This window comes from Hippoglossus hippoglossus, chromosome 8 (assembly GCF_009819705.1).
Source record: "Hippoglossus hippoglossus isolate fHipHip1 chromosome 8, fHipHip1.pri, whole genome shotgun sequence".
Taxonomy (NCBI): Eukaryota; Metazoa; Chordata; class Actinopteri; order Pleuronectiformes; family Pleuronectidae; genus Hippoglossus; species Hippoglossus hippoglossus.
The window spans coordinates 15142384-15170286 of NC_047158.1; the positions used below are offsets into that span (position 1 = coordinate 15142384).

At 44.8% G+C, this 27903-nt stretch overlaps 1 protein-coding gene and 1 long non-coding RNA gene across 5 annotated transcripts; one reads left to right on the top strand and one right to left on the bottom strand.

Moving 5' to 3' along the window:
• LOC117766627 lies at positions 1-20038 on the bottom strand. The gene is made up of 3 exons (XR_004614729.1): positions 20027-20038; positions 8482-8487; positions 1-740 (listed from the first exon to the last, which is right to left on the bottom strand). It is a non-coding gene; the product is annotated as an uncharacterized LOC117766627 (long non-coding RNA).
• tex2 (testis expressed 2) lies at positions 3109-27633 on the top strand. 4 transcript variants are annotated; one of them, XM_034593775.1, is made up of 13 exons: positions 3109-3903; positions 5080-5168; positions 14790-16545; positions 17621-17821; positions 18933-19296; positions 20152-20450; positions 20668-20811; positions 20936-21035; positions 23077-23197; positions 23731-23847; positions 24141-24350; positions 24958-25078; positions 25814-27461. In XM_034593775.1, exons 3-13 carry the CDS (start codon positions 14815-14817, stop codon positions 25961-25963), a joined length of 3558 nt encoding a protein of 1185 aa, XP_034449666.1. In that variant the 5' UTR covers positions 3109-3903; positions 5080-5168; positions 14790-14814; the 3' UTR covers positions 25964-27461. The 4 variants fall into 4 exon arrangements, 3 of the variants coding, with proteins under 3 accessions (XP_034449666.1, XP_034449665.1, XP_034449663.1); XM_034593774.1 differs by having other exon boundaries at positions 3109-3901; positions 5078-5168; positions 23725-23847; positions 25814-25963; XR_004614725.1 differs by having other exon boundaries at positions 3199-3903; positions 23077-23207; positions 25814-27633.
• Positions 27634-27903: the final 270 nt, after the last annotated feature.

Below are 27903 nucleotides of genomic sequence, written 5' to 3' on the forward strand. Positions count from 1 at the left end.
CTCTGTATCTCTGTCTCTTTTTGAAAGAACACAGCCGTGCTTCCAAGTACACCTGATCAGAAGGTCGAGAGATGGGGATTATGATATGCAAATGAGGCTTTGTTATCAGCGTTGACATTCGTTAAAAAGCTAAGCAGAGGAGAGTTGAGATGAAAAGGTGGCAACTCACCTCCCTCTACCCTCTTTAGCACAACCTCACTGCTCAAACACACTGGCCTACCTAAGCCCCCATTTTTTTTTTCATTTAGATCAAAAGGTTACGCACAACAAAGACAGGCCTGTGTGGAAAAGAGAAAGTGCCATGCACACACTTCTGTGGGCTTTTACTCAGTCAAAACTACTGATTGGCCAACTGCCCCGAAAGGTGTGTGCACATGTGTGTGTGTTTGTGTAGAGGAGCGTGTTGATTGATACACACAGAAGAGATGATGTCTGGATTCGACCGTGTCCTGATGAGGTTGTCATCTCTTCTGCTGTTTAGACCGAGCGGAGGACTGTGCTGTTACCATACACACTGTAGAAAGTCTTTCATGTCTCTCCCCTGCTGCGACGGGATAAGTATGAGGACACACACACACACACACACACACACACACACACACACACACACACACACACACACACACACACACATACGCACACACAACATTGTACTTCTATCTCATTGAGGACACTCATTGGTATAATGCATTCCGTGGCCCCTTACTCAAACCTTAATAATCAAGACTAAATGTCTAACCCTGAGGTCTGGCCAAAATGCCCTAACCTTCCCAATATATCCTCTCTTCATAGGTTTAGGTTCAAAAAGGTCCTCACAAAGACACACACACACACATGCAGGTTTGCACAGCTATCCTTATTAGGGTTTTGCATTGGCTTCCATTCATTGTGGACAGCCTTACCGAAACTTTACCCCTTACTTTAACCATAAGCAATTCATGCCTACGCTAACTTTAACCAAACTACAATACACATCTTACCACTAACCTTAACCAGGATCTCAGAAATTATGTTTTACCTCATTAGGATCAGGCTTTGGTCCCCATGAGGTTCACTGGTCCTGACAAGGTGAGAATTTAAGATGTAAAAGGTCCCAAGGAGGCAACAAAAACAGGTATACACACACACACACACACACACACACACACACACACACACACACACACACACACACACACACAGAAACATGCAGATAGATATTGCTCCCCCACTGTTCAATCTGCATATGCTTCAGTTCAAAGGAGTCGCAGTGAGGTGGTGGTCTGTGCTACTTTTCCAGCTATTAGCTTCACCCACCATCTGCAGTGATGCAGTGAGGAGTGGGTTTTATGAACTTCATAAAGGGATGGTTATTAGAGCGTCAGAGTGGAGATGGGCTGGCTGCTGTTTGAGTTTAGCAGCAGGAGTCCCCAAGTGCTTTGATGTGAATCATTCTGTTAAATATCTTTTGAGAGGAAGAGAGGGCCACTGACACCTCACAAAAGGCGAAGCTCCTCTTATATGAGGGATGATTGAACCTGTTTTTTTTACCTTTTCTCTATTTCTGTGTTTCTTCTGTTTTTACACCTGCAGTTACACGACAGTGACAACACACAAAGATTATGAATCCATCATCACACACAGTGAGCAACATGCTGCCTACATCACATTGCAGACAAGCTGCTGTATCTCTGTTTTTAGTATTACTCATACAAATGTTATAAAAAAAATCGTGCTCATCTTGCTCATCAAAATATTAACTAGAATATCACTCAGTAGAGCACGTACCTCCACCAAGGCCCAACAGTCTACTTAAATTCAATGAAGCTGCATCAGATTGCTCGCACTCATAGATACCAGTCCTCTAAATATGATCAAGATCCATGAGTTATTCCCTGGGAAATCTATAATAATGTTTAAAAAAAAAACGTCCTATAACGCAATGTTGAAGCAAGTGAAAAGAAATTCCTGGATCTGCCCTCTGATCCGGATCTGCCCAAAAATGTAACTTATTCTTCCCTGACCCAGGGCCGGTGGGATGGCCTCACAGGTTTTGGGGTTAAAACACAATCCATGACCTACGGCAATGTTGCAGGTTCAAATGCAAAAAGGGAGTTTCCCATAAGGCAGCATACAGATGTGGCCACTACAGGCAATGATGCAACACTTCTGACCCTCTTGTGGCACGCACAAAATAGTTATGAGCCTTAAGTGGCCCACTTGTAAAATAGCGGCCAGAATATCTCAAAACATGCAGTGCTCTCAGCAAGGTGTAATCTGGATGTGTTCCTAAAGTGGTGGTAAATGGTGAATATGGCCCAAATAGCACAAGAAAATCCTTAGTTAACATGCGGCAAATGGTTGACTTGTGGCCCAGATCAGGCAAACAGGAGCAGACCGGCCAAATGCCGTCACTCCATGCAGCATGTGGGCCGGATGACAGAGTAAGGTGTGGGCCAAATCTGGGCCAAGACAATTTTGCTATGTGGGTTCGTCTCTTCTTCATTGTAAATAATAAAAATGCCAACCAAATGTTTCATGCTAGTTTTCCCTTTATACTGAAGAACTCCTGCATGGCTTAAATTGAACTCTAATGGGGTCGTGGCTTTTTTAACAGGTGGTGCTTGAGTCCGTGGTGAGGAGTGGGCTTTGCTCACAAATGGGACCTGAACATCCGGTTAAGCATCCTGCTCACATCCTGGAGCATCAGTGGGTGATCACACCCAGGTCAGATACAGAAAGCTCCGTCCTCCAGAGATTCAGTGGCTCCTTTCAACCAGTCAGCGGAATCCACTGTTGATTTCTTGCAGCAAAAAAACACTTGTGTCAAGTTTCCACTGTGGCCTGAAGGTGGTGCTGTTAACCCATGCATCAGTTCACATGCCCTTCCCAGTCTGCAGGTTTTTCATCCTCAGGAAGAAGATGCTGAGCTGTTTCCTCACAGAATAAAGACCGTGGTGAAACTTCATATAAGGAAAGAAAATTAGGAAAGGCAAGTTTATTTCACTCAAACAATTCACCCACCTCTCAATCGACATAGTGGTGAGTAGATAATTAGTGGATTTTCATTTTTGGGTGAACTATCCCTTTAAACTTGTCTCATAAGGAAAACAGGGGACGCGCTAACCACGCTCTGCAGACGTCATCGGGTGGAAGAGGAAGTGGCTGTGATCTCCGTGGAGACTCACGTTGACACATTCCTCTGACGCAATCGCCTCGGCCCGGTAGGTGGCAGCCTGTCCACGCAAAAATCTGACGTGATGAACTCCAACAGGCTGTGTTCTGGGTGGGTGTGCTGCGCTACTGGGAATCCTGGGCACCTGGTGGAGCTGGTCCAGGTGTAGGCTGCAGTGTTATGAACACATGGAATCGACCTATAGGTTGATCGATTGATTTAATGAGTTGATTTCGTGTGTGATCATCGGTGTGGATGCTGCAGCCTGGATCGAAGGGAGGCAGGGTTGTGGAGAAGGGAACCCGCGCACTGCAACAGCCATGACGCATTTCACACTCTCCTGCTGCAAACGCAAACCAACATGAATCACCGGATCGCCGACGCCGAGGAGAGGCTGCTCCGGCTGCAGGCACCGTGTGGATGCTGAGGTAAAGGGGGGTGTGGCGCTCACCAGCTCCCATTCACCAAAACAATACGCGCCCGGATGTCGTGCATTCGTGCGACGTGAAGTCAGGGTCGCGTCTGATCGCTGCAGCGCTGCTCGGACTCTTCTCCGGGCTGCACAGGCCCACAGAACCCGCCAGACAGCCGGCCAGCCCCGGGCTACCCGCCGAGCTCCGGTCCCCCCCGCATGCAAGCAGGCTCCGGGCTGCGGATAAACGCGCACCACGCAGGGATCCTCCTCATTACGCAGATACGAAGCTTGGATGAAGAGCGAGCAACCGGCTGAGGAAGATGCGATAACTACCGTAAGATTATTATTATTTCATATTTTTCTTGCGATGTCTTCTCTGTCAGCTGTTTCAGGGATGAGGGGCATCACGGTCCGCCTTCAGTCGGACACGGAGCAGGGCTGAGGTGTGTGGAGGACAAAGGGACGGATGGAGATGGAAGAGCAGCAGCTTGAAATGTGTTTTTAATGCAAAGAAAAGCAGAGGAGCTGCAGAAATGTTCACTTCCACTCACAGCAGACACATTAAATGGAGCTGTGTGGATGCTATAGTCACAGTATAATGTGTGTGAGTGTGTGTGTATTTCCCTATTAATTACAGAAACATGAACAACATCCCTCCCAATGTCAACCATAGCTGAGGAACGTGGAACTGTTTTATTCTAGGAAGTGTTGCTGTCTGTAGGCGGCTGATGCATCTGTTGAGCTCATTATCCCATCGCCTGCTGTGAACACTCCACTTCTCCTCCATCCGCCTGATTCCTCCTCTTTAATAACAGGCCTCAAGCATCACAGTCATACAAGATCCACAGTCACTTCCACTTTCATCCCTGTGACACTTAATCACACCAAAATCCTGTCTTTATTCCAGGCATAACTCACTGTGGGCCTGTTTCTCTTCTCTGCCCAGTGTCCTCATGTTAATAAAGTGATTGACAATCCTTGGGGAATTTAGCTCAGTGATATAGTGAGTGATAATGTTTCATGTCCAGCAGAAATCTTGCAATACTATTTTTTCTTTCCCGATAACGATTACGATAAACTTTGTGTATCGGCCGATACTGAGTACTGAGCCGTTACCAGTGCATGGAAGTGATGATTGCTATCGTTTCTTTTATGACCTGGCTCAGGTTAAACCCTTTGAAAAACACATACGGAGAATAAATGCAATAGAACTTCTTTTATTCTCTAGTTTGAAAGTCATAACTGGAAAAGAACACAAATCAAGAAACCTAGGACTGCACAACAATGAACTCCACAAGTTTGTCAAAGTATCTTTCTTGCTTTGGGGCTGTCTGTCCAGTTTATCTTTATAAATATCAGCTGTCGACTGACTTCTTGTTAATCCCCAGGAGATAAACTGGGGATTGTAAATTAAAGTTACTAGTAGCAGTAGCACAAGATGTGTCAAGTGCCAGTGAGACACTTTATGTCCACCTTTAAAACAAATTTATGTCTGTCTCTGTTTTCCCAGACATGTTAGGACCCTGATCCATGGCTGTGCTGTGTGTGTCAGTGCAGGTTGTGTTGCGCGAGGAGATTGAATGCCGCTAGAATCTCAAGGTAAGACTCCTCATCTCCTTCTTTGACCTTGTGTGTGTGCGTGTGTGTATGTGTCTGGGAGGGGGGAATTGCTCAAATTGATCCATGGCCTTGAATGGCTGCTCCCCCGCCTCACTTCTCCTCTCCTTACTCGTGTCCCCTCCATCCCGACGACTCTCACTCAGTCCAAGACCTCATTCACATCTTTGACCTTGTTCCTCATTGCATGGCTCCGTCCCCGATATAAAGGTGTGTGTTGTCCAGAGCTCTTTCTCCAGCTTAATTACACAAATTGCTGTGAGGGTAAAAGCAAACAGTGGCAGCTGGACCGTCTGAATAAGGTTTTGTTCGAGTGACTAAAAAGAGGCTGTCACAAGGCCGTCGTTCTGGAACACTGGAGATCCACAGAGAAGTAAAAAAATAAAAAGTAAATGGAAATAAAAAAACCAATATGAACAAAAAAACACACAAAAGTGGATATGATGGGATGTGTGTTTATATCATGCATCTGTGTTTACGTGTGTGTGTGTGTGTGTGTGTGTGTGTGTGTGTGTGTGTGTGTGTGTGTGTGTGTGTGTGTGTGTGTGTGTGTGTGTGTGTGTGTGTGTGTGTGTGTGTGTGTGTGTGTGTTCATGCTTCGGGCTGTGAACTTTCAGGTTGAAATGCAGTTCACATATTATTCTGAGTTATGATTAATTTAGCTTGAGGGCATCTGCTGAGTCAGCACTCAACCCAGATGCTCCTTCTTGGTTTGAGATGCTGGGTCAGTGTATACACATATATGTTGTGTGTTCTCCCTTATGGAGCCACATTACGTGTGTGTGTGTGTGTGTGTGTGTGTGTGTGTGTGTGTGTGTGTGTGTGTGTGTGTGTGTGTGTGTGTGTGTGTGTGTGTGTGTGTGTGTGTGTGTGTGTGTGTGTGTGTGTGTGTGTGTGTGTGTGTTTTACAACTTTGGAGAGACAAAATTTAGAGAAGTGCTGTAAGTGTTAGGTGCAATAGGAAGTTCAGAACAGTAACCACTATAGCTCAACACACAATACCATGTCATAGCATTTACCATCTTCCTAATCAACTAAACTAAAAATCAACTTGTCTCACACACACACACACACACACACACACACACACACACACACACACAAACACACCAATAATACATAATCTGGGGTAATTTTGGAGGTTAGTGGACGACCTGCTCCTCCTGAGAACATACATGATGTGTTGTTCCAACAACTCAAGCAGCTACAGTTCAGAGAAGTAACATGTTTCTGCCAGCTGTTGTCAAACCACAACTTCTCCTTCTTAAATATACAAATATTAAAATACTGTTGTAACATCTACTTGCATCACTTTCATTGTTTCATTTTATTTTCGAGACAGGAGTTGAAGGTGCAAACATATCGGATATTTCCCCCTTTTCAATGTTGAAACCAGTTGGTTTCATGATAAGATGATGGGAAGTGCCTCCTCTGTGAAGTTGTGAAGTAATGTAAGCAACATTGTGGCAGCAGTTTGGGGAATGGCCTCTCCTCTGTCAATATAACAATGCCCACATGTACAAGTGAGACTCATAAAGAAAAAGTTGTTTGCTTTGGAGGAACTTAAGTGCACATTTGGGGAAACCTCAACCCGTTCCAACACCTTTAGGATGAACTGGGATGCAGATCTGAGAACCAGTTCTTACTGCTGAGGGGGAGCAACTCTCCAAAATCCAATTACATTATAGCCTAAATGTTAAATGCTGCAGAAAGTGCAAAGTGCATAAAGATGGAATTTTCTATGGAATCATGTTTTGATGTATTTACTGCATTCAAACACATACTGTGCATATGCACCTTATCCTACACAACAGTGACTCTAAATGAGAAGGCCAGCCGAGCAGCCAGCGGCCTTTGTCACTGTGATGAGCAGCCACAAGTGTCACAGCTAATGGCTTCTGACGCTGCCGTGTGTGTGTGTATGTGTGTGAGACCAGCTATTCACCAGGATATGAATTTAATAAAAGCACACTGACAGAGCACACACTCGGCTCCAGAGCTGAGCAGTGCTGTAAGCAGTGATTCGCTGCAGCTGGAGAAATACTGTGAGTGAATCTGCAGAGGATACACCTGTTTGTGCTTCCACTAAAGAGAGAGGGAGGGTGATGGGCGGTGCTGTCTTCTTATCTCGCCAAACAGGAAATTGACATTAGAGAGAAAGGAGGAAGTCGCTGTTGACTAGATCACACACAGAGATTTGAATTGCACACAGAATTTACACTTTTAATGCACAAGCCTGTTGTGTGTGTGAACTGTGAAGTACCAGATTAGTCTAGTTTATAGTCTATATTTTCTCTTTTTGTAAGTAAACAATGAATTGACTAACACATTGTCTGTGTAAGACAAACCCTGAAATATCTTATTCCTTCTTTATTGTCTAAAAAATCAGATTAAATCATATCATTGAGTTTCATAATTGCATTGAGTGACATGTTCTTTACTCACTAATACACAACATTGAATCTGTATTAATCCACAGCTCAGAATATCCTGATATACTGTTTGGGTAACATTTGCTAAAAAACTACCCCCCCCCCCCCCCAGCTGTTTCCGGGAACTACATAGCCTCATAATAAAAGGAGAAACTGGATTTTTTGGGTTGTTGTAATGTAACTCAGACATTTGCATTCTCACATACAGCCCTTCTGGAGAATGTCACGAAAATGAAAATGGATTGCAGAGGCTGAGGGAGACACAGGCAGAAAGTTAAATACAGTGAAGATTACACGTTTCCACAGAACCTCTGATGGAAATCCACCCCGTGTTATTCCATGTAACTAATATGCAAATTCTGCTCAGTCTGTGTGCTGATGCCTCTATTGTTTGGGCACATCACTGTCAAAGATGTGGGGGGAAAAATAAAATGGATCAGATATTTAAAGCTGCTTTCACTGTCCTACATTTCTCTAATGATGTCGATCTTCCAGACAGTTCTGATGCTGGGATTGTAGCAGGAGTCGCTTGGGGTAAATACAGTGTACGGGCATAAATGTAAATTTAATTTAAAAGAGTTTTCCCCAAAGGATAAACGCAACTTCACACAGCAACCCACGAATACTAATTTAAAATATTATACTATCTCTTATTAGCCACTGGTAATTCTCTCCCTGTCTTCATTTTAAGGCCTTTGATTACAAATCAGCCAACTCTTATGGGCCACATTTCTAATATTAAACTTTGTCTGTAAAAAAGTCCCACGCGGGATGTTTTCCTTTCTTTCCCTGTCTCTGTTCTCCATGTCTCCCTCTCTTCGTCCCTCCATTCATCATGTAATTGGGTGGATTATGAACAATACCAAACCCTCTGGCTGGTTGCAGGTTGTCAAGCAGCTTTTACACAGATTATTAATTGCTTAATATACTAGTTTTTTGTGTGTGTTCAGTCAGGATTGTGCATTCATCCATCTTTTGATCTCTAAATTGTCAAATATAGATTTGTCAGCATCAAATATAGATATCGGATCTGTTATTTATCAAAGTATTTGAAGCCAGCTGAAAGTGTATTAATGTTGACAGCCATAATTAAAGGTTATAGGTGATCAGGTATTTGAGAAGGTGTTTCCCAATTCAGCGGCATTTTGGGTAAATACACACACACACACACACACACACAGACACAGACACACACACACACACACACACACACACACACACACACACACACACACACACACACACAGAGAAAACCCGTCCCTGTCCTTCATAAACCTTTAGGACACCAAGGCTGTATGGTGAGGAGGAGCTTCCCTGCCAAACAGGAACGCAGGAATAAGTGCAGAACAAGATGAAAGCTTCAGTGTTGGCATGGCAACCACCCGACAGTGAGGCTTGATGTTTGACGTGTCGTCGGTGGATTCTGGGTTATAGAGAGCGAGAGAGAGAGAGAGAGAAGAGGTGAAGAAAACCGGTTTGATCCAGCACAGCAGCTCCCTGGCTGTTGTCTTTATTGTTGTTCTTTATTCCCTCTCCTCCTCTTCTTTAAGACGAGGTTGCTCAGCACACGCGGCACAAGTGTTCCCCGCTGATGCTGCCTGAGCTCGTCATGCTGAGCTCAAACAGGATTGTGTTGATTTCTGTGCACAGTTTTCATGAGTGCAATTGGAGATTTGGTTGCATGTGTTTGTTGCTGTTGCTCAAATAGATGTTGGACCAAGAGGCATATTGACACATCACACATTAATATCGAGTGTCAGGCAGTCAGTGGTGTTTACGGTCAATATGATGGAGGTTCCCTTCTGGAAGAGCTGATGGCTGCTGTGAAATTCACTAAGTCAAAATTACAGATTCCTATTCGATGTTGGGTTGATCTAACTTAAAAACTGTGTGCTACATAATGTGATATATATACTGTTTGACAGGATTTCCTGTTTTAACCTGGACAATTTGTCATACTTGATGAATAATGATACTAACTGAAATTATTGATTCATTTACTAGAATAATTGACAAATAACAATTGACAATAATTTAAATGGCTAGTTAATCATTCAAAAATATTTCAAGGACAAAATGGCAATAATTTGCTGCCTCAACAGTCTCTTACAGATTCCTAAGTGTAGGTTTTCGCTGGTTTACTGAGGGAGTTTTCACATCTAAAGTCTGGAGCATGGTCCAAACCAAGGTTCTCATCTTTGTTACATTGTTAACATTTGAGCCGCCTACGTAGGCTGCGTCTATCTATACTTGACACTAATTGGTTAATGGACGGGTGTGTGTCTGATGTCGGCATGTGGTCTGAACCAAGGCACCTTTCACACCTGTTATTTTGGTCCAGACTAAGCTGGCAAGTCCGATGGTCCGAACTAGGTAGGTGGAAAGGTTGGGCTGGGCCGTCTTTTTTTAAAACATTTTTGTGAATTTGTAAACTAAGTGATTGATATATTAATTTATAGAAAAAATCTGCTTGATAATGAAAGTAATTGTTAGTGCACTGGCTTGTGTGTTGCATTTGCTGCTGTGGAAAGAGCAGCCACGCGCACAGCTTTGTGCTTACATCCCTTTCTTATTTTTTCCTGGAAAGTCAGTCATCTCCCCGGAGGCTCTGTCTTTGGCCTTTCTCTCTCTTTTCTGCACACAAATCCATTTATTCCTCCATCTAACTATCTGTCCCCCCAGCGAGAGCTCTGACTGGCCAGCCCAGAGTTAGGGGACTAAGCCCCACCCACCCATGTCACCCCCACCCACCTGGGTCTATTTTAAGAACTGCTGCTCCTGTTGGTCCCTCCCTGTCTGAGTCAGGTCAGAGTTTCCTTAACAGCTGTAGTGTGGAGACAAAGGGTAGATCTTTTGTTAAGATGTCTTGTGTTGGTGTGGTGATGACGATCCAGCCATCTCTCCGTCTGCATTAAGCCGTTCTGTCTCCAGTGCCCCTCGTCTTTTCTCTTGTCTTGTCTCATCCTTTTTTCATTTACAACAACCGGTGACACTATTAGTTTCTCACTCACTCTGACCTATATATATTCAATTCCATTATCTGCTGTAAAGTGTAGTATATCCGCCTGTTTACGTGTGTGTGGTGTTACCAGGGGGCTGGTGATGCCTGGGACCTGCGCTCCCTTGAGAGAACAGTGGAGCATGTAGAAAACTCTGGGGTGTGTTTGTTACGTGTGATTCCTTCTTTGCTCATTACCTGACTCCATCCTTCTCCCTCTCTCTGTCTCAGTTTGTTTGCATCCAGGCAGCTCCATGCATCATGGGACCTCGGGTTCATTTCTTTTGTGCATACGTGTGTGTGTGTGTGCACTTGATAGTGAGAAAACTCAAGATTCTATGCATGTATGTGTCTTGGGGCTGTTAGTGACAATCGACTGCTCCATCAGCCTCTTCCTCTCCCTGCGTTCATCTCCCATCTCACTGTCTCGCCCAATCTATCTTCCCCCTGTCACCCTCCCCCTTTTTATTGCCTCGCTGACTCGCTTTTTACTCGACTTGCTCTCCGTTTTGCCTCCTGCCCCATTTTCCACGCAGTCATCCGCTCACCATGCTCCTGACGCCAGCCCTCATTTCGTTTCCACGTTTTCCTTTTTCATTTGTTCTGTGGAATGGATATTCTCCGTGCTCAGTTAACCTCCCTCCTCAGCGGACGTCATGTCGAAGTTGTCCGCGACACCTGCTGATGCATCCAATTACATCAGCACACTGTTGTTTAAAGAGGTGTTAAGTAGTATCAGATTTTTATTGAATACAACAAAGTAAGTACAGCAACACGGTCAGTAGACACAGTCAGACCCTCTGCAACTTAATCTGGCCAAGGAATAATTGCGTCTGTAAAACAGCAAACAGATTTTTTTTGTATTTGAGAGATGTTGGCAGACAGATTGTTACTTTTGGTCAGAGCCAGCCAGGCTAGCTGTTTGCCTCTGCTCCCAGTCTTTCTGCTAAGCTAAGGTAACTGGGCGCTGCCTGGCTGTTGCCTCTTGGACGTGAATAAGCATATTTCAACAATAATCCCTTAATGTTCAAGTCTATCCGCAGTCTCTGCTGTCGTGGGACCCCTGTGTAAGGACAGTGGGTCCTCACAGGTTATGAAAGAGGACCCACACACACATACACTCTCACACACACACACTCATCCCTCCCACTCCACACGCCTCCTTGGGGCAGGGGGATATTTGTCAGGATGTGTGACAGTTCAGAATCCGTCCGTCCATCAAATGCAGAGAGAGGAGAAGGGAAAGCAGGTTAGTGTCTGTCAAAGAAAAGGAAAGAACGAGACTGAAGAGTAGTCACATGAAATCTGCTGCAGCATCTGTCAGGCCCAGTGTGTCAGCTGATGGGGTTATAGCTGTGATGGAACTAGAAGAAAATGATAAAATATAATGAAACTGTAGAGAATGCTTGGTTTTTGCTGGGGTTGTTGAATCAATTAATAGAGTAAGGGAAATAGAGTAAATTAGTAATTTTTTCAGTTCTTTCAGCTCAGGGAAGAGAGAGACAAGATGCTGAAGGCGGCACAAACTCTGGACCATTAATACATCTCCATCTCTCGCTCTGAGCTTCCCTCTCTCCACCACTCCTCCTTCCTTATGTGTTTTCTTCAAGGAGACGAGTAAACGTTAATGGTGTCGGTGTATTTCGAGATGAAGCAGGACAATTGGGTGGGGAGGGATTTTAGATGTGGAGGAGGAAATATTTTGGATTATACAACTAAAACATTTTTAACATAGAAGTCACTCAGTGCACAGGTTTTCTGTGCCGTTTTTCAGCTTTTCTCTTCATGTTCCCTTGCTTACTTTGCTCCCTTTGTCTTTTCTGTCTGTTCACCTTCTCATATTATTCTTTCACCCGGCTGCTTTTAACCTCCCTCCCCTTCTCTCTTGTCTCCCATGGTGCTGGCTTTAGCTGATTAGAGTGGCCCTGCTCGCTTTGATTAATTGGATGAGTCTTGTCTCTGTGCCAGACTCCTCCTCTCCTCTCCTCTCCTCTCCTCTCCTCTCCTCTCCTCTCCTCTCCTCTCCTCTCCTCTCCTCTCTCTCTGTTTGACTGCTTCCTCCTCGAAGCTGACTTGGAACCATCTCTCTGATCACCCTGTCGACCTCCACAATATCTCGATCCGCTTAAATGACAACAACAACCACTTGCATCTAAATGACTCTGTCTCCCCACTCTTTTATTTACCCTCTCCTCTCCATCAATTTCGTTGTGTCATCCTCCCCATTTTCTCTCTCTCCATCCGTTGCCATTCTGATGACTTTAAGTGAATTTCACTTCACCACCACGCACTTATTCTCAAAATGACACAGACTAAACCCCATTGTAGCAGAGCCGAGTGAATGGCTGCCTAGGATAGTCAAATGCTCTGTTATTCAATCGCAGCAAATACAACGTCTGGAGCTGCGGTGCCAACCAGAGAGCCCCAAGGGGCGCTGAGGCTTTCTCAGAAACACAGACAATCACATGTGCTAACCACTTTTGTTGTTCCCTCTGTCTGGCCTTCACAGCTGAAGATGAAAAAACTAAGCAGACTGTGTGTAAATGTGTGTGTGTGTGTATGTGTGTGTTTGATAATACTAACCAGGGATGATGAAACAGCATGAGGCCTCGTTCAGTGAAATCCCCGCATGATGAATGACTTTGGTTCTGCTTTGTTGAGGCTGAACCAGACACACTTCGCTCTTCTGATCAGTGAAGCTGAACAGCTTCTTTGTTGTGTGATTATCTCCTGCATGTTGTCAGGCTCGGCTGGGGGAAGGAAGCTTTGTCACATGTATGCACATGTTTATGTTTTTAGGGTCCAATTCGGCACAGACATTACACAACATATGACAGTTACACCATGGTAATATATACAATTTAAATACTCAAAGACAGCGACAACTAATACAATGGGCATTATCACAACAATGCTTAAGCAATAGATATAAATGAGTAATAATATAAGAAATAACATGCAGGCATTTTTGTTTATAGCTCCACTTTTTCGATTTATATATTCATTTAAAGCTATTTCAGTCAGACAACTGAACTCCACGTTCAAACGTTTATTGCAACAGTAAAACAGGTTAGTGTTTGGCGTTTAGGCTCCGACTTAATCACTCCCCCCGATAGGATTACATGATATGATGGGAGTGACGAGTTAGTGATACTTGTAACCCCGCCCCCGTCGGAACCTATAGGTGGATGATTGGGAGAGTGAGGTATGTCACATGATACATGTCACATGACTGGAGCAGCGCAGCTCGAGTTGGCTGCCTGAACTAGCTCGTAGGCGTCGCTCCATTTGTCACATTTACAGTCTCAAAACATTATAACCACATCATATTAAATCCCAATCAACAATCAATATTTATATTCAGACTATGGGCTAAATCACTATGTTTAATGTTAAGGACATTGCTAACAATGACGAAACCCTCATGAAACTGTCACCAGACTCAGCAGTCTGCTTCATCTCTACAGAGCACTGTAGCATCTTTCCGCACATTGTTTTGGTTTAATTGCCACAACCCTGCTGACTATACTATACTGACTTTACTGCTCCTATGAGCTAGAAAGCAGCTCGTGTCAGTGATGTGGTTTCAGTGGTTAAAAGAAATCAATTAAAGCATGTTTAAGTTCATATAGAGAAGAATAAATGTCCATGAATCCACTGTTGTAGCCGACTTTCCTGTGCACCACCACACGGCATTTAGTCATCTGCCGTCTGCGCCCTGTGGAGGATGGAGTTATCTGAAATGTTGATGGCCCTCCTCCTCAGGCCGTGTATGTTCAGAGGTAACCCATTAATCATGTTGCCATAGTGGGGGTGAATAAGTGAATAAGTATGGGTGCAGGCAAGACAGAGAAAGGCCAGGCCTGAGAGTGAGTCAGTCTGTCAGCTACAGGCGAGAGCTAATGGATCGGGGAGCGTGGACATACCTGTCCAGTCCACTCACATTAGCATAGATAGAGTGTGTTCTCCTCTGTCCTAGAGTGTGTGTGTTTGTGTGTGTGTGTGTGTGTGTTTGTGTGTGTGTGTGTGTGTGTGTGCGTGTGTGCAGTGACGTTGTTGATTTGCACTACAGTTTCTCAACCTCCTTCCCTGCTCTGATGTTTCAAATCAGTGTTTATCTGTTTCTGTTGTTATTAACTGTGAATTGCTTCTGTCTTCATCTGTCTCTCCCAGGCTGTGAGCCCTGTGCAGGGTGGTGATGAGCAGTCAGGGCAGCAGCAGCAGGGGAAGTGGCCAGCATGCTGACACCCCTCCCCCTCGTCACGCCCCTGGACCCAAGCTGCAGGTGCAGCGCTCCCTCTCTCGTGACACCATCACCATCCACTTCTCTGCCCTGGGGAAGGAGGAGGACGATGAGGAAGAGGAGCTTTACGGGGCACCAGTTGGAGCTAACTTTGAGGTGGATGGGGCAGACGGACTGCAAGGCCCAGAAGCCTCAGGGCCTGATGACCAGTCTGTCACCACGGGCCTGGAGGCAAAAGAGGAGCTTCAGTTTGAAGCCACAGTAGCAGAAGCCTGCTCTGGAGCTGCTGTGCTCCCTGTTTCATCCATTACCCTGTCTGTGCAACCCTCCGACCCTCAGCCACACACACCCTCTGCAGCCATGACTATTATCCCCACCTCCACCCACTCCCACCTGAGCTCCAGCCCACCTACCAGCTCCTCCTGGCCCTCAGACCGACCCACAGCTAATCCTCCATCCACAAGCTCCGGCGCCTCCTCCCCTTGTAAGTCAGCAGCGCTGTCGTCCTCCAAGCCTTTTCTCAGCCTGGTCAGGTCTTTGTCCAATGACGTTGAATCTCGAGAATCCACAACTGCCACCACTGTCACACCACCCCAAGCACGGCACCGGCACTTAATGAAATCTTTTGTTAAGTCTCTATCCACGGACACTTCAAAGGCCGAACATCAAGAGGGTCCTCTTCATCACTTTCTTCATCAGCAACCGCAGCAAACTCAGCCATCCCATCGGCCTCCACCCCGCAACATGCAGCTCTTCAAGCAGTTCTCCCAGCCCCGTCTCTCCTCCAGCCCCGTCATTGTGACTAAAGCAGGTGGAGACTCCAAAACAGCCCCTTCTTCCCCAATCATGTCCCCAGATGGTAGGTCTTTCTTCAAGGTCCAAGAGGTGGAGGCCAGGATAGAAGACACCAAGCGGCGTCTGTCAGAGGTGATGTCAGACCCCCTGCAGCTTTTTAGTAAGATTATTGGAGATGAGTCTGGCGTGGGAACAGGTGGAAGCGCCGCTCATCGCGCAAAATTTCTCTCCTCCAGTGCGTCCGAGCTGAGCACAGTGACGGCAGTAAATGGACATGCAGAAGGTACAAGCAACTACAGCATCAAGGAGGAGGAAGGGACAGAAGGAGAAGAAGAGGACGAGACACCCACAGGCAAAGGCCCAGACTCAGTTTTTTTCTCCTTCCCATCTCCAGGCCCCACGCAGGCCTCCTCGTCCACTTTCCACAAGTCTCCGTCTCTCACTCTGGGTCGCTGCTCTATGTCAGCTCTGGTTGCTCGACAGGAGGATGAGGACTTCTGTGAACTGTACAGTGAAGACTTTGAGTTAAATGCTGGTACTGAGACACCAGATGGGGAATGTGCACGGTCCCGACATCCCCATGCTGGTAGCACTGTTTTGTGCAGCGAACTCGATGCCGAGGAGGAGGAGAAAGCGGAGGAGGAGTTGGACACTGTGCCTGTGACTGGACTCCTCTTCTTAACACAGTTGTTGTACTTGTACTTAGTCCTTCCTATGCCACCCTGTGTATCTGCAGTGGTGCATGGGATAGCAGCCGGGTTCATGTTGGCCTTACTGGTCCTCTGGCTGTCCTCTCCTCGCCGCTCCTCATCAGGCACGAGAAGAGGGAGGGGGGGGATAGGACACTGGAACGTGGCCCAGTTGGATATAAAAGAACCAGGAATATTCAAGGTGAGAAAAAGCATGGATGTTGTTTTAAGGCTTTTAACTTTTAACACTCTAACTGTATACTAAATTATAGTTTTCATCCAGCAATGAGTTTTTCTTTTGCATCTTTGAAGTATAAGTTCTCTGCTCTGTAATTGTATCACCCTTTCACACCATGTGAAATTTCCCCTCTTGCTGCAATTGAATTGGCTCTGCTCACCGAGCATCCACTGGGACTGACAAGGTAGAAGAATTAAACTCTACGGCCTCATGGGGACCAGCAGCAACATGCTGAGGTTTCATTACACTTCTCCTCCTGTTATGGCCACATTTTGAATCAAACTATCAGATGAGAGCAGCACCATATTTTCACCCTTACCGCACCTCACTCTGTAATGTTTAGCAGTTTGAGGGAGTTATATAAGCATGTGTAGTTGTGTGTGTGCCTTTGTGGGGATGTTGTCTAGGAGAGCCTCATGGCTACACGGCACAGCTGTTCCAAAAGAGGAGCTCTGACTGCAGTCGTACAAAACATGATATTCAAATATGAACAACAGACCCGAGAGCAGACGAGTGGGGGGGGGGGAGGGGCTAACACCAGAGTGGACAAACTTTCATCGTCCTCTTCATGCCCTCCCTCTTTTGATGATCAGCAAAGACTTGGGTGTTCAGATGTCCTACGTTTATCTTTACCTCTGCCAAGGAGGTCATTTTTTCCTTTGTGTGTAGGGGTTCAGAACCCTTTAAATTGTGGTGTGGATCCGGATGAGGGGGCAGTTCCAGGATATATTTTTTTTCACTTTCTTTAACATTTTGAGAATTTTCCAACTATTCTTCTTAGAGACTAATTGATGGATCTTGATGAAAAAAATCCGGCTTGTTTAGGGGACTGATATTTATGAGAGTGTGCATTTTAGTGCAGATCCATTAAACCCCCCAGATCTAGTTGGGCCTTGATGGAAGTGTGCGCTCTGCTGAGTTTGTTGTGTAAGGTGTTAACGATGTTGTACAGAGGGTCTGGTGTGTGTCTGTGCTTTGGCAGCAAATGTTTGCTTCGGTAATGAAAACTCTTTCCCTCCTCCATCCTACAATCTCTCAGGGCTGGATGAATGAGATCCACAACTATGACCCGGAGATGTACCATGCCACCCTGACCCACTCTGTTTACGTCCGTCTAGAGGGCTCCGTCTTGCGTCTGTCCAAGCCAAACCGGAACATCTCCCGCCGTGCCGCACACAATGAGCCTAAACCTGACGTCACCTACATCAGCCAGAAGATCTATGACCTGACCGACAGCAAGGTTGGTCTTGGGTGTAGAGAGATGTCGACATAAGAGATAAAGAGGATATTAATCTGTGAAGTGTGTGTGTGTGTCCAGCGTATTTGACTTCTTGATGATAAGCTAAAGAGATGGTGACATTAAGCATACGTCCCCTCACATTTGCCTTTGCCTGAGTGCATGTTCATGCTAATAAGTCATGTTCTGTGACAAAGCTACTTATTTTCAGAGTCACTGTGTATAAACATGGAGTGAATATCACAGGTCACTGACCCTGTGTGTTGTGTAATGGTGCGCTGACTCAATGGTTTTGCATATCTGACGGCAGGACAGTAAGAAGACATTTCTCATGTCAGTGTGTTATGGAGCAAAGGTCATTCTACTCTGAATTGATACTCTCGATTGTTACCTGCATTTAGAGAAGCTGGATTTTCCTTTTTTTCCGATCAACTTAAGGTTTTTCTGAACGTGCATTTTTAACTGCTTATAAAGATTCAATGTCTCTCCCATCCCACGTGAGTACAACGCCCAGCTAACACAGCTAATACTTCAGGAAAGGCCACATCTATCGCTCAAATTAGTTCATGTCGTGCAAGAATTTATGCCACATGATATCCAATAGTAGACCCGACCAATGTGCATTTTTGGAGGCTGATTTTAGGCAACAAATAATGTATCCATCAAAAAAAAAGATTTCGTAATCAAACCCTTATCACAAATAAATATAATTGAGGCTTCATTTTTAGTTTCTTGATAATAAATAACTATAAATAAAAAAAGACTACTATCATTTTGAAAAAAACAGGACATACTCTCACATTTACGATCAAAGACTAATGGAGCTTAGGGTTAAATAAATATGAAGACATAATATATGAGTCATCTGCACTTGCTAGTAATGTGTGTTTTGGTTGAAATGTTAAGAACATTTCAAACCCTCAGTTGCTGCCTTTTCACACCCTGGAGCAAGTGTGCCACACATGTATAGTTTTACTGTGCTCTACAAAGTGTTGATGTTGGACTGCCATTTAAATATTGTCATTTTACTAACCTAAGAAGAAGAACAACAATAGAAAACGTAACATCATCATCTTCATGCATTTGTTTGAACTCGCTCTGTTTGCCCCCATAGATCTACCTGATGCCCCAGAGCTTGGCTAGGAAGAGAGTTTGGAATAAAAAGTACCCTATTTGCATTGAGTTGGCCAAGCAGGAGGACTTCATGTCCAAGGCCCAGGGAGAGAGGTCTGAAGCTGGGGAGGACAAATCAACAGCGCAGGGTGAGAAGCTCGAAAGGACAGACAAAGGCGAGAAAGCGGAAGGATCGACATCAACAGAGGAATCCAAGAAACCGGCTTCTGGAGGATGGGATCTGACAATCTACCTGTTTGGGAGGACGGGCCGGGAAAAGGAGGAGTGGTTCCGGAGATTTCTCATGGCGTCCCGCACCAAGTCAGATGGGAGAGGTGGCGGTCTGCCTAGCATCTGCAAGAGTGGTGAGCTTGTGACTGATATATGTGCATATGTATTATCACACATCAAGATTCAAACAGTACTGTAAATGGGTGAATCCGTCACACACACACACACACACTTAAATTCCACAGACACACATCGCTCTCCACAGTCAGAATATCTATTCTCTTGAGTTTGTAACTGCACAACCATCAGATCTGTGCATAAGCCTCAGCTTAGGGACCGGCAATCTCCTCAACGGAGCGAACAGATGAGTGTGAATGGGTCAGCAGGATTACATGCACAGAGAGGCAGCATATTATAGCACTGGTCTCCACTGTGGAGCATAAGCCTGCGAGGATAAGGGCCAATTCAAAGGAAAACACTGGCACTGTGTGGGTCCAGTGATAAAAAGCAGTGCAGGGTGAACAGGATTACTGGGAAGATGATTTGAGCATCGAGCTTTTTTGTGGATGCGCACAGCAGTCATGTTGAAAATGACTATTTCAGAGCTAATGGGAATCACAGGATGCTGCGTGACATACTCTGTAAAGCATAATGATTCAGAGTGTTGCACTGAGAAATGAATACAAAGGGGATTAGATGCCAGCTATCCAAAAACACAAAGTGCATTGCTTTCACGTTTTGCAAATTATCAGGCATCGATTGAAGTGATTGTTGATGCCGAATTATATCACATTAAAGGTTCAGTGTGTAGAATTTAGTGATATCTAGTGGTGACGTTGTATGTTGCAGCTGAATACCCCTCACCTCACCCTAACCCTTTAGATTCAATTTCTGCCAATGGATCTTTTTCACCTGAATCTACACACTGAACCTTTAACCTTCCTTTACTTTTCTCATCCTGCTACCCCCCACCCCCTCTGTGCTTTTAGCCCTCCTGACCTCCCACAGCCGCAGCAGCAGCACCCAGTCTGGCGGAGGCCCGGAGGCCGACGGCAGGAGAAGCAGCCGGGAAAGCGTGGAGGAGCTCCCACAGTTGCGTCACAGAGACACCGCCTCCTCCTCCACGGCTCCCTCCTGTGGCTTCACCGGAGGGGTGAAGCAGAAGATGCTGTTGGACTATAATGTCTACATGGCCAAATACGTCAACCCCCAGGCACCACAGAGGAGCCCGACTGCCACTGACAGCCCCGCAAACAGCCCTGAAAGCAGCCCCAAAACTACCAAAAAGGTATGAGCCCGAGGAAAGGCTGAAAAGACATGGGCACACGACCCAGCAAAGAGGGTACGTGCAATGGAGTGCCACACCTCCAGGCCTGCAGACGTCTGCAGTGATATATAGAGATACCTAAATGAAGCCCAAGCTTTATATACGCTGTTATCATACATGACCTAAACCAATAATGTCAAGAAAAGCTGCAGTACACACCTGTATGTGTCTCCTTCAGTTACACAGGAGTTCAGAAGAGACTGTGGAGCCTGAGGCCTGGGTCAATGCTTTCCTGGGGAGGATGTTTTGGGACTTCCTGGGAGAGAAGTACTGGGCCAACGTGGTCTCCAAAAAGATCCAAATGAAGCTCAGTAAAATCAGGGTGGGTACTGATGCTAGAATGAATTATACTAGCTATAATGAATTCCCAGTACGGTCAGTTCAAGCCATAACTGTGTGTCTCTGTCGTCTGTATTCACGTCTCAGTTGTGTCTCCTGTGTTTCAGCTGCCGTACGTAATGAATGAGTTGACTTTGACAGAGCTGGACATGGGCTTCTCCATCCCCAAGATTCTCCAAGCGTCCAAACCCTCAGTGGACCACCAAGGTAGGAGGAGAAACTACACCTCTTACATCATGCTTTTCACAGACTATCCTGGTGGTCTGCTATAGAGATTTATTATTTTTCCTCCATCCTTCTTTTTAACCTAGGGCTGTTTATATATTGCTTCTCTGACAATGTAGCAAGACATGCTCCCACATTTTTTTCCGTCTCAATCTATCCATCTGCCTCCTTTCCCAACACATCTTCATCTTTCTGGATCTGGACATTTTCCCCCATCCACCCGTTCCCCCTCTCTCCTCTGGCGTCTGGCCGCTCTGCACGCCTCGCTCTATTAAGCCACAGTAATTAAACTTCACGTCTTGGGTCCCCCTCATCCATTACTGAGGCACTGACTCACCGCCGCCTGCCTTGCGCCCCAACAAAGGGACTGGTCCAGCACACGGAGACTATACAGAGATGTAGAGCATATGAATTTTTATGGAGGCGGCTGGTTTGGAGAGAAAGTGAGACATAAGAAGTGTATGAAGGGGGAAAAGAAGAGGGACAGGTTGTGTGGTACTGGTTTCTGAAATGATTATCTATGTAATGTGCAGGTTTCCATATCTGCACACTTCATATTCTGGATTTGTCTTAAGATGGCTTTGTCCACTTTGACGTCGTGTTTAAGGACGTCGGAGAAAAGGCTTTACCTGTTTCTTTTCACTTGTGGGAGCCGGTCATGAGTCATTCTCCCGTCAGCCGCATTTCATGGCTGCGATGCTCATTAATGTGTTCTGTCTGAACCTCCACACCCACAGATATATACCCACGAAGCATCAGCAGTTGATCAGCAGTGCATAATGAGTCCTGAGGAAGAAGTGCTGCACTGTAAACCTGCATGAACCAAACAGGGCTCATATGATTCACTGCTTATACATATACCTTAATATTTAATAACTTGTCATGATTTTTTTGTGACAATTCTTTATTGTTTTATGTTTTTTCCTCTTTTATATTCATTGTACAGGGGGGGTTACTAAAAACATATTTCCAGTAAATACAGATTTGTGTATAAATATATGCAAATTTTCCTGTTCACGTGACATGAGATGAAATACAAAATTATGGGTACACACACATCAGACAAACAGATAAAGTAAATATCTAATGTATAGTAGTGGTGTGGTGTAACCCAATTAAACATCCATCCATTTTCTATACCTGCTGGAGCAAATCCCAACTCGGGGGATTGGGGGAGAGGTGTTGTACACCCTTTTCTTTGCACACTCTCATGGAAATCAGTCCCTTGAATCTGCCTTTTTTCATCAAGATCTGTGAATGATTCCCTTGGAAATTGGTGAAAATGTAAAGAGAATTTAAAAAGCCGTATCTCATAATGTAAAAGAAAGTGATCCTCCCCTTTTTTCTGGATCCACCACAAAATTGAATGGGTTCTGGGGTGAAAACATAAGTTCCTCATCGGATATACTGTAGTAATAATAATAATAATAATAATGATAGTTCTATGTAGAAGTATACATGTGGTTATGTGAGTGGTCTGGATACGTTGCCTCCTCTAAAATTCACGAGTCTGTCTCTTTCCCCTGTGTCTCTTGTTCCAGACAGAGACAAGGAGACACTGTCCAACATGACCTGATTTAATACTGGCATTTAGCTTCTCTGTGACGCTGCTGACACACACAATCAAATCACTGAGTGTTTATGGAGAGTGGAAAATGAAGAGGAGGAAGGAGCGAGGAGGCAGAGAAATAATGATCAGCTGTGGGGTGGGGGTGGGGGGGGGGGGGGGGGCAGGATTCATTCAAACAGCAGGGGGATCAAAATCTGATCGATTCTCCCGTCGTGATGCGTACACAGGAAGTGAGGAGGCAGCGCTGCTCTGGAGCTGACATTATCAGATAGGTCTCCTTCCTGGCAGCTCTGCAGGGGAGTCGGACCCCAAGCAGGAGATCCTTGTTTATTCACAGAAACTTTATCCTTCAGAGTTTGTCATTCTTTTGTATTTTTATTTCGAAAATCTATATATATAACTCAATATATATTTATATTTATATCTCTGTGTCACCTCTCATTTTCCATCCAGGTCTGTGGTTTGATCTGGAGCTGTCCTACACAGGCTCGTTCCTCATGACACTGGAGACCAAGATGAACCTGGCCCGACTGGGGAAGGAGGGCGAGGGACTTGGGGAGCACGGGAAAGAATGGTTACATTCAGTAAATTGTATATAATGCAGCCTATAAAACTGAGCCTGATTTAAAAAAGATGTCTTACAGGGTTTTAACCCCTCCATGGTTATTGTTATTGTCTTATAGTACTGTACATTCTCAGTGACGGCACTAAAATATGATGTTTGAATGATTCTCTTGACCAAAACAGCCCTGAGCTAAATGGACAGATTTGAACTTGAGCAATATTAGATGTCACATCTGTTTTTTTCAAAGCTTCAACCATTTTTCTTTTGCCTTTTCCTCTCTTATCTTTGTGTGCTTACCCTCTCTCTGGACACTTACTGTGGATCTGTCTAATAACTGGTGAGTTTGAAAATAGATGCCCACATGGGTCACTCAAACAATACATTGTGTTCTCGATTGTCATTTATATCAGTCGGGATGTTTTTAATAGGAATTTGTTTTGATTCTTAGTGGTTCTGTGCAAAACCATTGGGGCCTGATTTTGCAGCAAGGAGTGTGTGTTCATATGTGTGTGTGTGTGTGTGTGTGTGTGAGACAGGCTCAGGCCGAGGACATACTGTCTGGCAGACAGCGATGAGGAGTCGTCGAGCGCTGGCTCATCGGATGAGGAGGATCCCCAGGAACTCGTCAGCGACAAACCTATTCTGCCCGGAGGCGAGGGGTGAGCAAATGTGTCTTTTCAACATCAGCACGTATCTGAATGGAAAACGTGCGGAAATAAAATCACACTGATGTGTTGAAGTAGAATGGTCTGCTCTTTCTGTCCACCCACCCACTCAGTCCCACACGTTTAAAAGCTTGGTGCTGACTTAATGTAACACACAGTCACACAACCCCCTCCTCTCTTTCAGTTGTGGGTGCTGAGTGGCAAGAGATGTTGCTATGAATAAATTATGAATCTGACTCACTCCTTGCCTCCTCACCTCCTCCGTTTCCATCCCTCTGCTCACGTAGCTATGTGGGAGGCCACAGGCCCAGCAAGATCATGCGCTTCGTGGACAAGATAGCCAAGTCGAAGTACTTCCAGAAGGCCACAGAGACGGAGTTCATCAAGAAGAAGATGGAGGAGGTGTCCAACACGCCCCTGCTGCTCACCGTGGAGGTGCAGGAGTGCCGCGGGACGCTGGCTGTCAACATCCCACCTCCCCCCACAGACAGGATATGGTACGTTTACTTCTAGGGAGGAGTACATTGAAGAGTGAGGGATGTACTCTGTGAATGTGTGGGAATCCTGGGGAGAGAGAAATAAAACTGCGCACTCTGCTGGGCAAATTTAGACATGCAGGCAATGAAAGAAAAAAAATGTTTTAATCACTGCTGAGATAAATATACTTAACATTGAAGAGAAAGAGGTCAAAGGTGCACTGCATGTATTCTCATTATAGACGTGGAATATTAAATAATTAAATAAGCCCTGTGAGCTGGCACAAAAGCTTAATTATGAAACCGTCGACAGCATGTACAGCAGATGTTCCTGACCGGGAAGTGAGGACCCCTAAAGCGCCACGAAGAAAAATCTGATGATTGAAAGAAAACATATATTTCTATTAACCAACTTTATTTATATATTTTCTGATATTTCATTTTGTTCCCTGCTTCTGAACACTTTCACCTCCTTATGCCTCTCAAAAGAAAAAAGAGGCAATAATCAACAAAAAAATACTATAGTATTAAAGAAATAGTAACATTTCGTACGTTACTCTTAATATACTAATTCAGCTTGTATGAGATTATATAACTTTTCCCATGAATGTTTCCTCGTGGCTGCCAGGTATGGTTTCCGGAGTCCGCCTCACCTGGAGCTGAAAGCGCGGCCCAAGCTGGGAGAGAGGGAGGTCACGCTCGTTCACGTGACTGACTGGATAGAGAAGAAGCTGAATCAGGAGTTCCAGGTAGGCAGTGGGAAGATCGGACCGTGTGCATGCTGATGTTTGGTCAAAAATAATGTTAACATAGTTATGAGGTGATGCCGTATTCCATCGTACACTTTAGAAGCTTCGGAAAGACCTCACAAAGAAGTTGAAAGTTTACTCGAGGACAAAGAGAATCTCCCCCTACGTTACAATTTAGGATATAAAAGAGAACTGGGATTGATTTATGGCTGCCCACCTCCACGCACTTAAAACAATGTGCCTGTGGCTTTCCCACCCCTCTAATATAGACCAAAGTAATGATACGCCCGCTCCTAGATAACGACCCTGAGGCACAGCTGCAAACTGCTGCAGCAAAGTGTCCCTGTCAGATCTACCGCACATCTGCATTTATCCCTGCCTGACTCCTCTGAGGCTTAACATTATGCACCCCCCCCTCCTCAACCAGGCCTCCAGTAAAATACTATGTTGCAGCATGCATGGGTGTCAGTTGTGGTTGAGTGTGTACATCTGGCTTTCAACAAATGCCAAACCAGTGTCCAGACATAACAGTGTTGGGCTGGATGTACAGTCGATGATGTAAATCAGGTCTTTTTCTCCAGTTCTTGTTAAGACATAATCTAATGTGACTTTTATATTATATTATAATCAATGGTTCTTGCTCCACACATTCACAATAGCCTGTGAATAAATGTCAGTGTCCCTCCTTCCCTTTTCTCGTTGAAATTACTTTACTTGTTATTCTGCCTCCCACAGAAAATATTTGTGATGCCAAACATGGACGACGTGTGGCTACCCATAATGCACTCTGCCATGGACACACGTTCAAATGCCAACTTGGTTACTGTGACAAACGATGCCTTGAAGGACCCAGAGCCTGAGGAGTCTGAGGTCTCCGACATGTGAAGACTGCTGGTCAAAGCGTACGCTGATGGACATTTTTATCACCGTGGCAAAATGACAAGTCCCCGCCCACTCAAAAACCTGCGGGTGCAGCAATGGGCTGGGCCAGCTCCCCCGACGGTTTTACCCATAACCCTGTCCCATTGTGGCAAATGTCAGTGGACACGCTCACAAAAACTGGACGTGCTGGCGAGCTCGCAATCATTTGTTGCCACTGAGAGCGGCACGAAAGAATTGTTTTATTTGTGTGACATCAAATATTATGATTCATTGTCAGATGAAATACACGTTGAGGCTGTTTAACGAATAAGAGTGTAGGGGTGGGTCGAGTAATAGCCATCTGATTCAACCAGAAGAACCATAATACCTGTGATGTACAGCTGCACCAAACGCGGTGGTTGTACTGTGGAAGCTTTGTGTGCGACCTCTCTCACCGAGCGGTTTACTGTTGCTGTAACTCTACGAGAACTTTTGAGGCCACTGATGGCAAGTGTGTACGTCTGAGTGAGGGAAGAACCCTGAAACGTAGAGATGACTGTGCTGGAAGCCCCTGCGTCTATTTAACTGCACATTTCACAGGGTTATCAAGATTCATTTATCACCCATCCACACTGCTGCCTGTGCCAGCCGCCTGGCACTTACTATATGCAAACAGATCAACAGCGCCGTGTGCGGAGGTACGAAGACAGTTTGGATCCGCTATGGACACTTATGGCGTTCAGCCTGTTTGCTTTTTACTGTGTCGTATAGGGACTAGAGCTAAAACTGATGTTAGTGGGGTAAGTTAAAATATATCAGCAAACACAGCAGCTACACATTGCCTAGGTCTGATGAATGTATAAATCGGAATGCAGCTCCCGAGCTCATTCCGGGAATATCTCATTCACTGACGTCGTGCTTCTACGCAACATGCTTCTTTTCATGTTCTGTTCAGACGTGAGCAAAAGTAATAATTTTCTGTTTTTCTTGCCAAAGCAATCTTTCAGTCCTGTTTGAAGTCTCCTGTATGAGGTTAGCGTGACAAATAAGCAATTGGATAATTAACCCGTGCTCACACCGAGGCCACTCCACTGATTGTACACTTGAATTTTGGACAATTACAGCTGGAAATTCATAAGATTATTTTTCTAGGGAACAGCAAGAGACTGAAACCCTTCAACTGTCAACAGAAAGTCAGAAACATACCGGCTCTTTCTGTTTTATTTGATTAAGTAACATACTGGATATTAGCCATATTATTTAATGTCAGCAGACATCCAGCTAATTTAGTTAAATTATTGACTTGCTGTTATTTCTGTACTGTACACATTAAAGAGGAATAACACCAATAAACTACAACAGCAAATGTGTAATCTGCCAGGTGACTTTTTACTTTACATGTTTTACATTAAAATGTGTGTGTTGGCAAAGTGTATGAGGCAGAAAGTGCCTTTAAAAATAAACATTCCTCCCTTGTGAGCCACATTTGTTGCATCGTTTTGAGGATTGAGATAAAAAAAAAGTCTTTGTGCCATTTCTTGTCTGTTGAGACATGCCCTTTGTTTTCACAAGTTTTGGTGTTGTTCATTTTCACAGTGGTGAAAATATCAAACATTGCTGTTGTGTTCAGTGATGTCACAGAATGTCATGGTTCTGATCGTTGTGGATCAATAAAACCTTTTGCTTGTAAAGAATCACTGCGTCTTTGTGATCAAGACAGTAAAGGACAAAAAATAGCAGGATGCCAGATTCTCATAAGGATCCATCTATTTAATAATAAATGTATACAAACATGAACTCATTACATATCAAAACTATGTTAACATTTAGGACTGCAAGTATGATCCTAATAAATGAATCTTTAATATATAATTTGATCTTATAAAGGTGACAATTTACAAGAGCTGGATATTTCAAAGTCTCTTGACAATTTACAGGGTCATCAAAAAAATCTTGTTTTATTG

Bases quoted from the DNA above. Each gene is read 5' to 3' on its own strand.
- tex2 (XM_034593774.1), top strand. From the start codon at position 14,815: ATGAGCAGTCAGGGCAGCAGCAGCAGGGGAAGTGGCCAGCATGCTGAC. The intron at 16,546-17,620 runs GTGAGAAAAAGC...ACAATCTCTCAG, and splicing joins AAGAACCAGGAATATTCAAG to GGCTGGATGAATGAGATCCA. The intron at 17,822-18,932 runs GTTGGTCTTGGG...TTGCCCCCATAG, and splicing joins ATGACCTGACCGACAGCAAG to ATCTACCTGATGCCCCAGAG.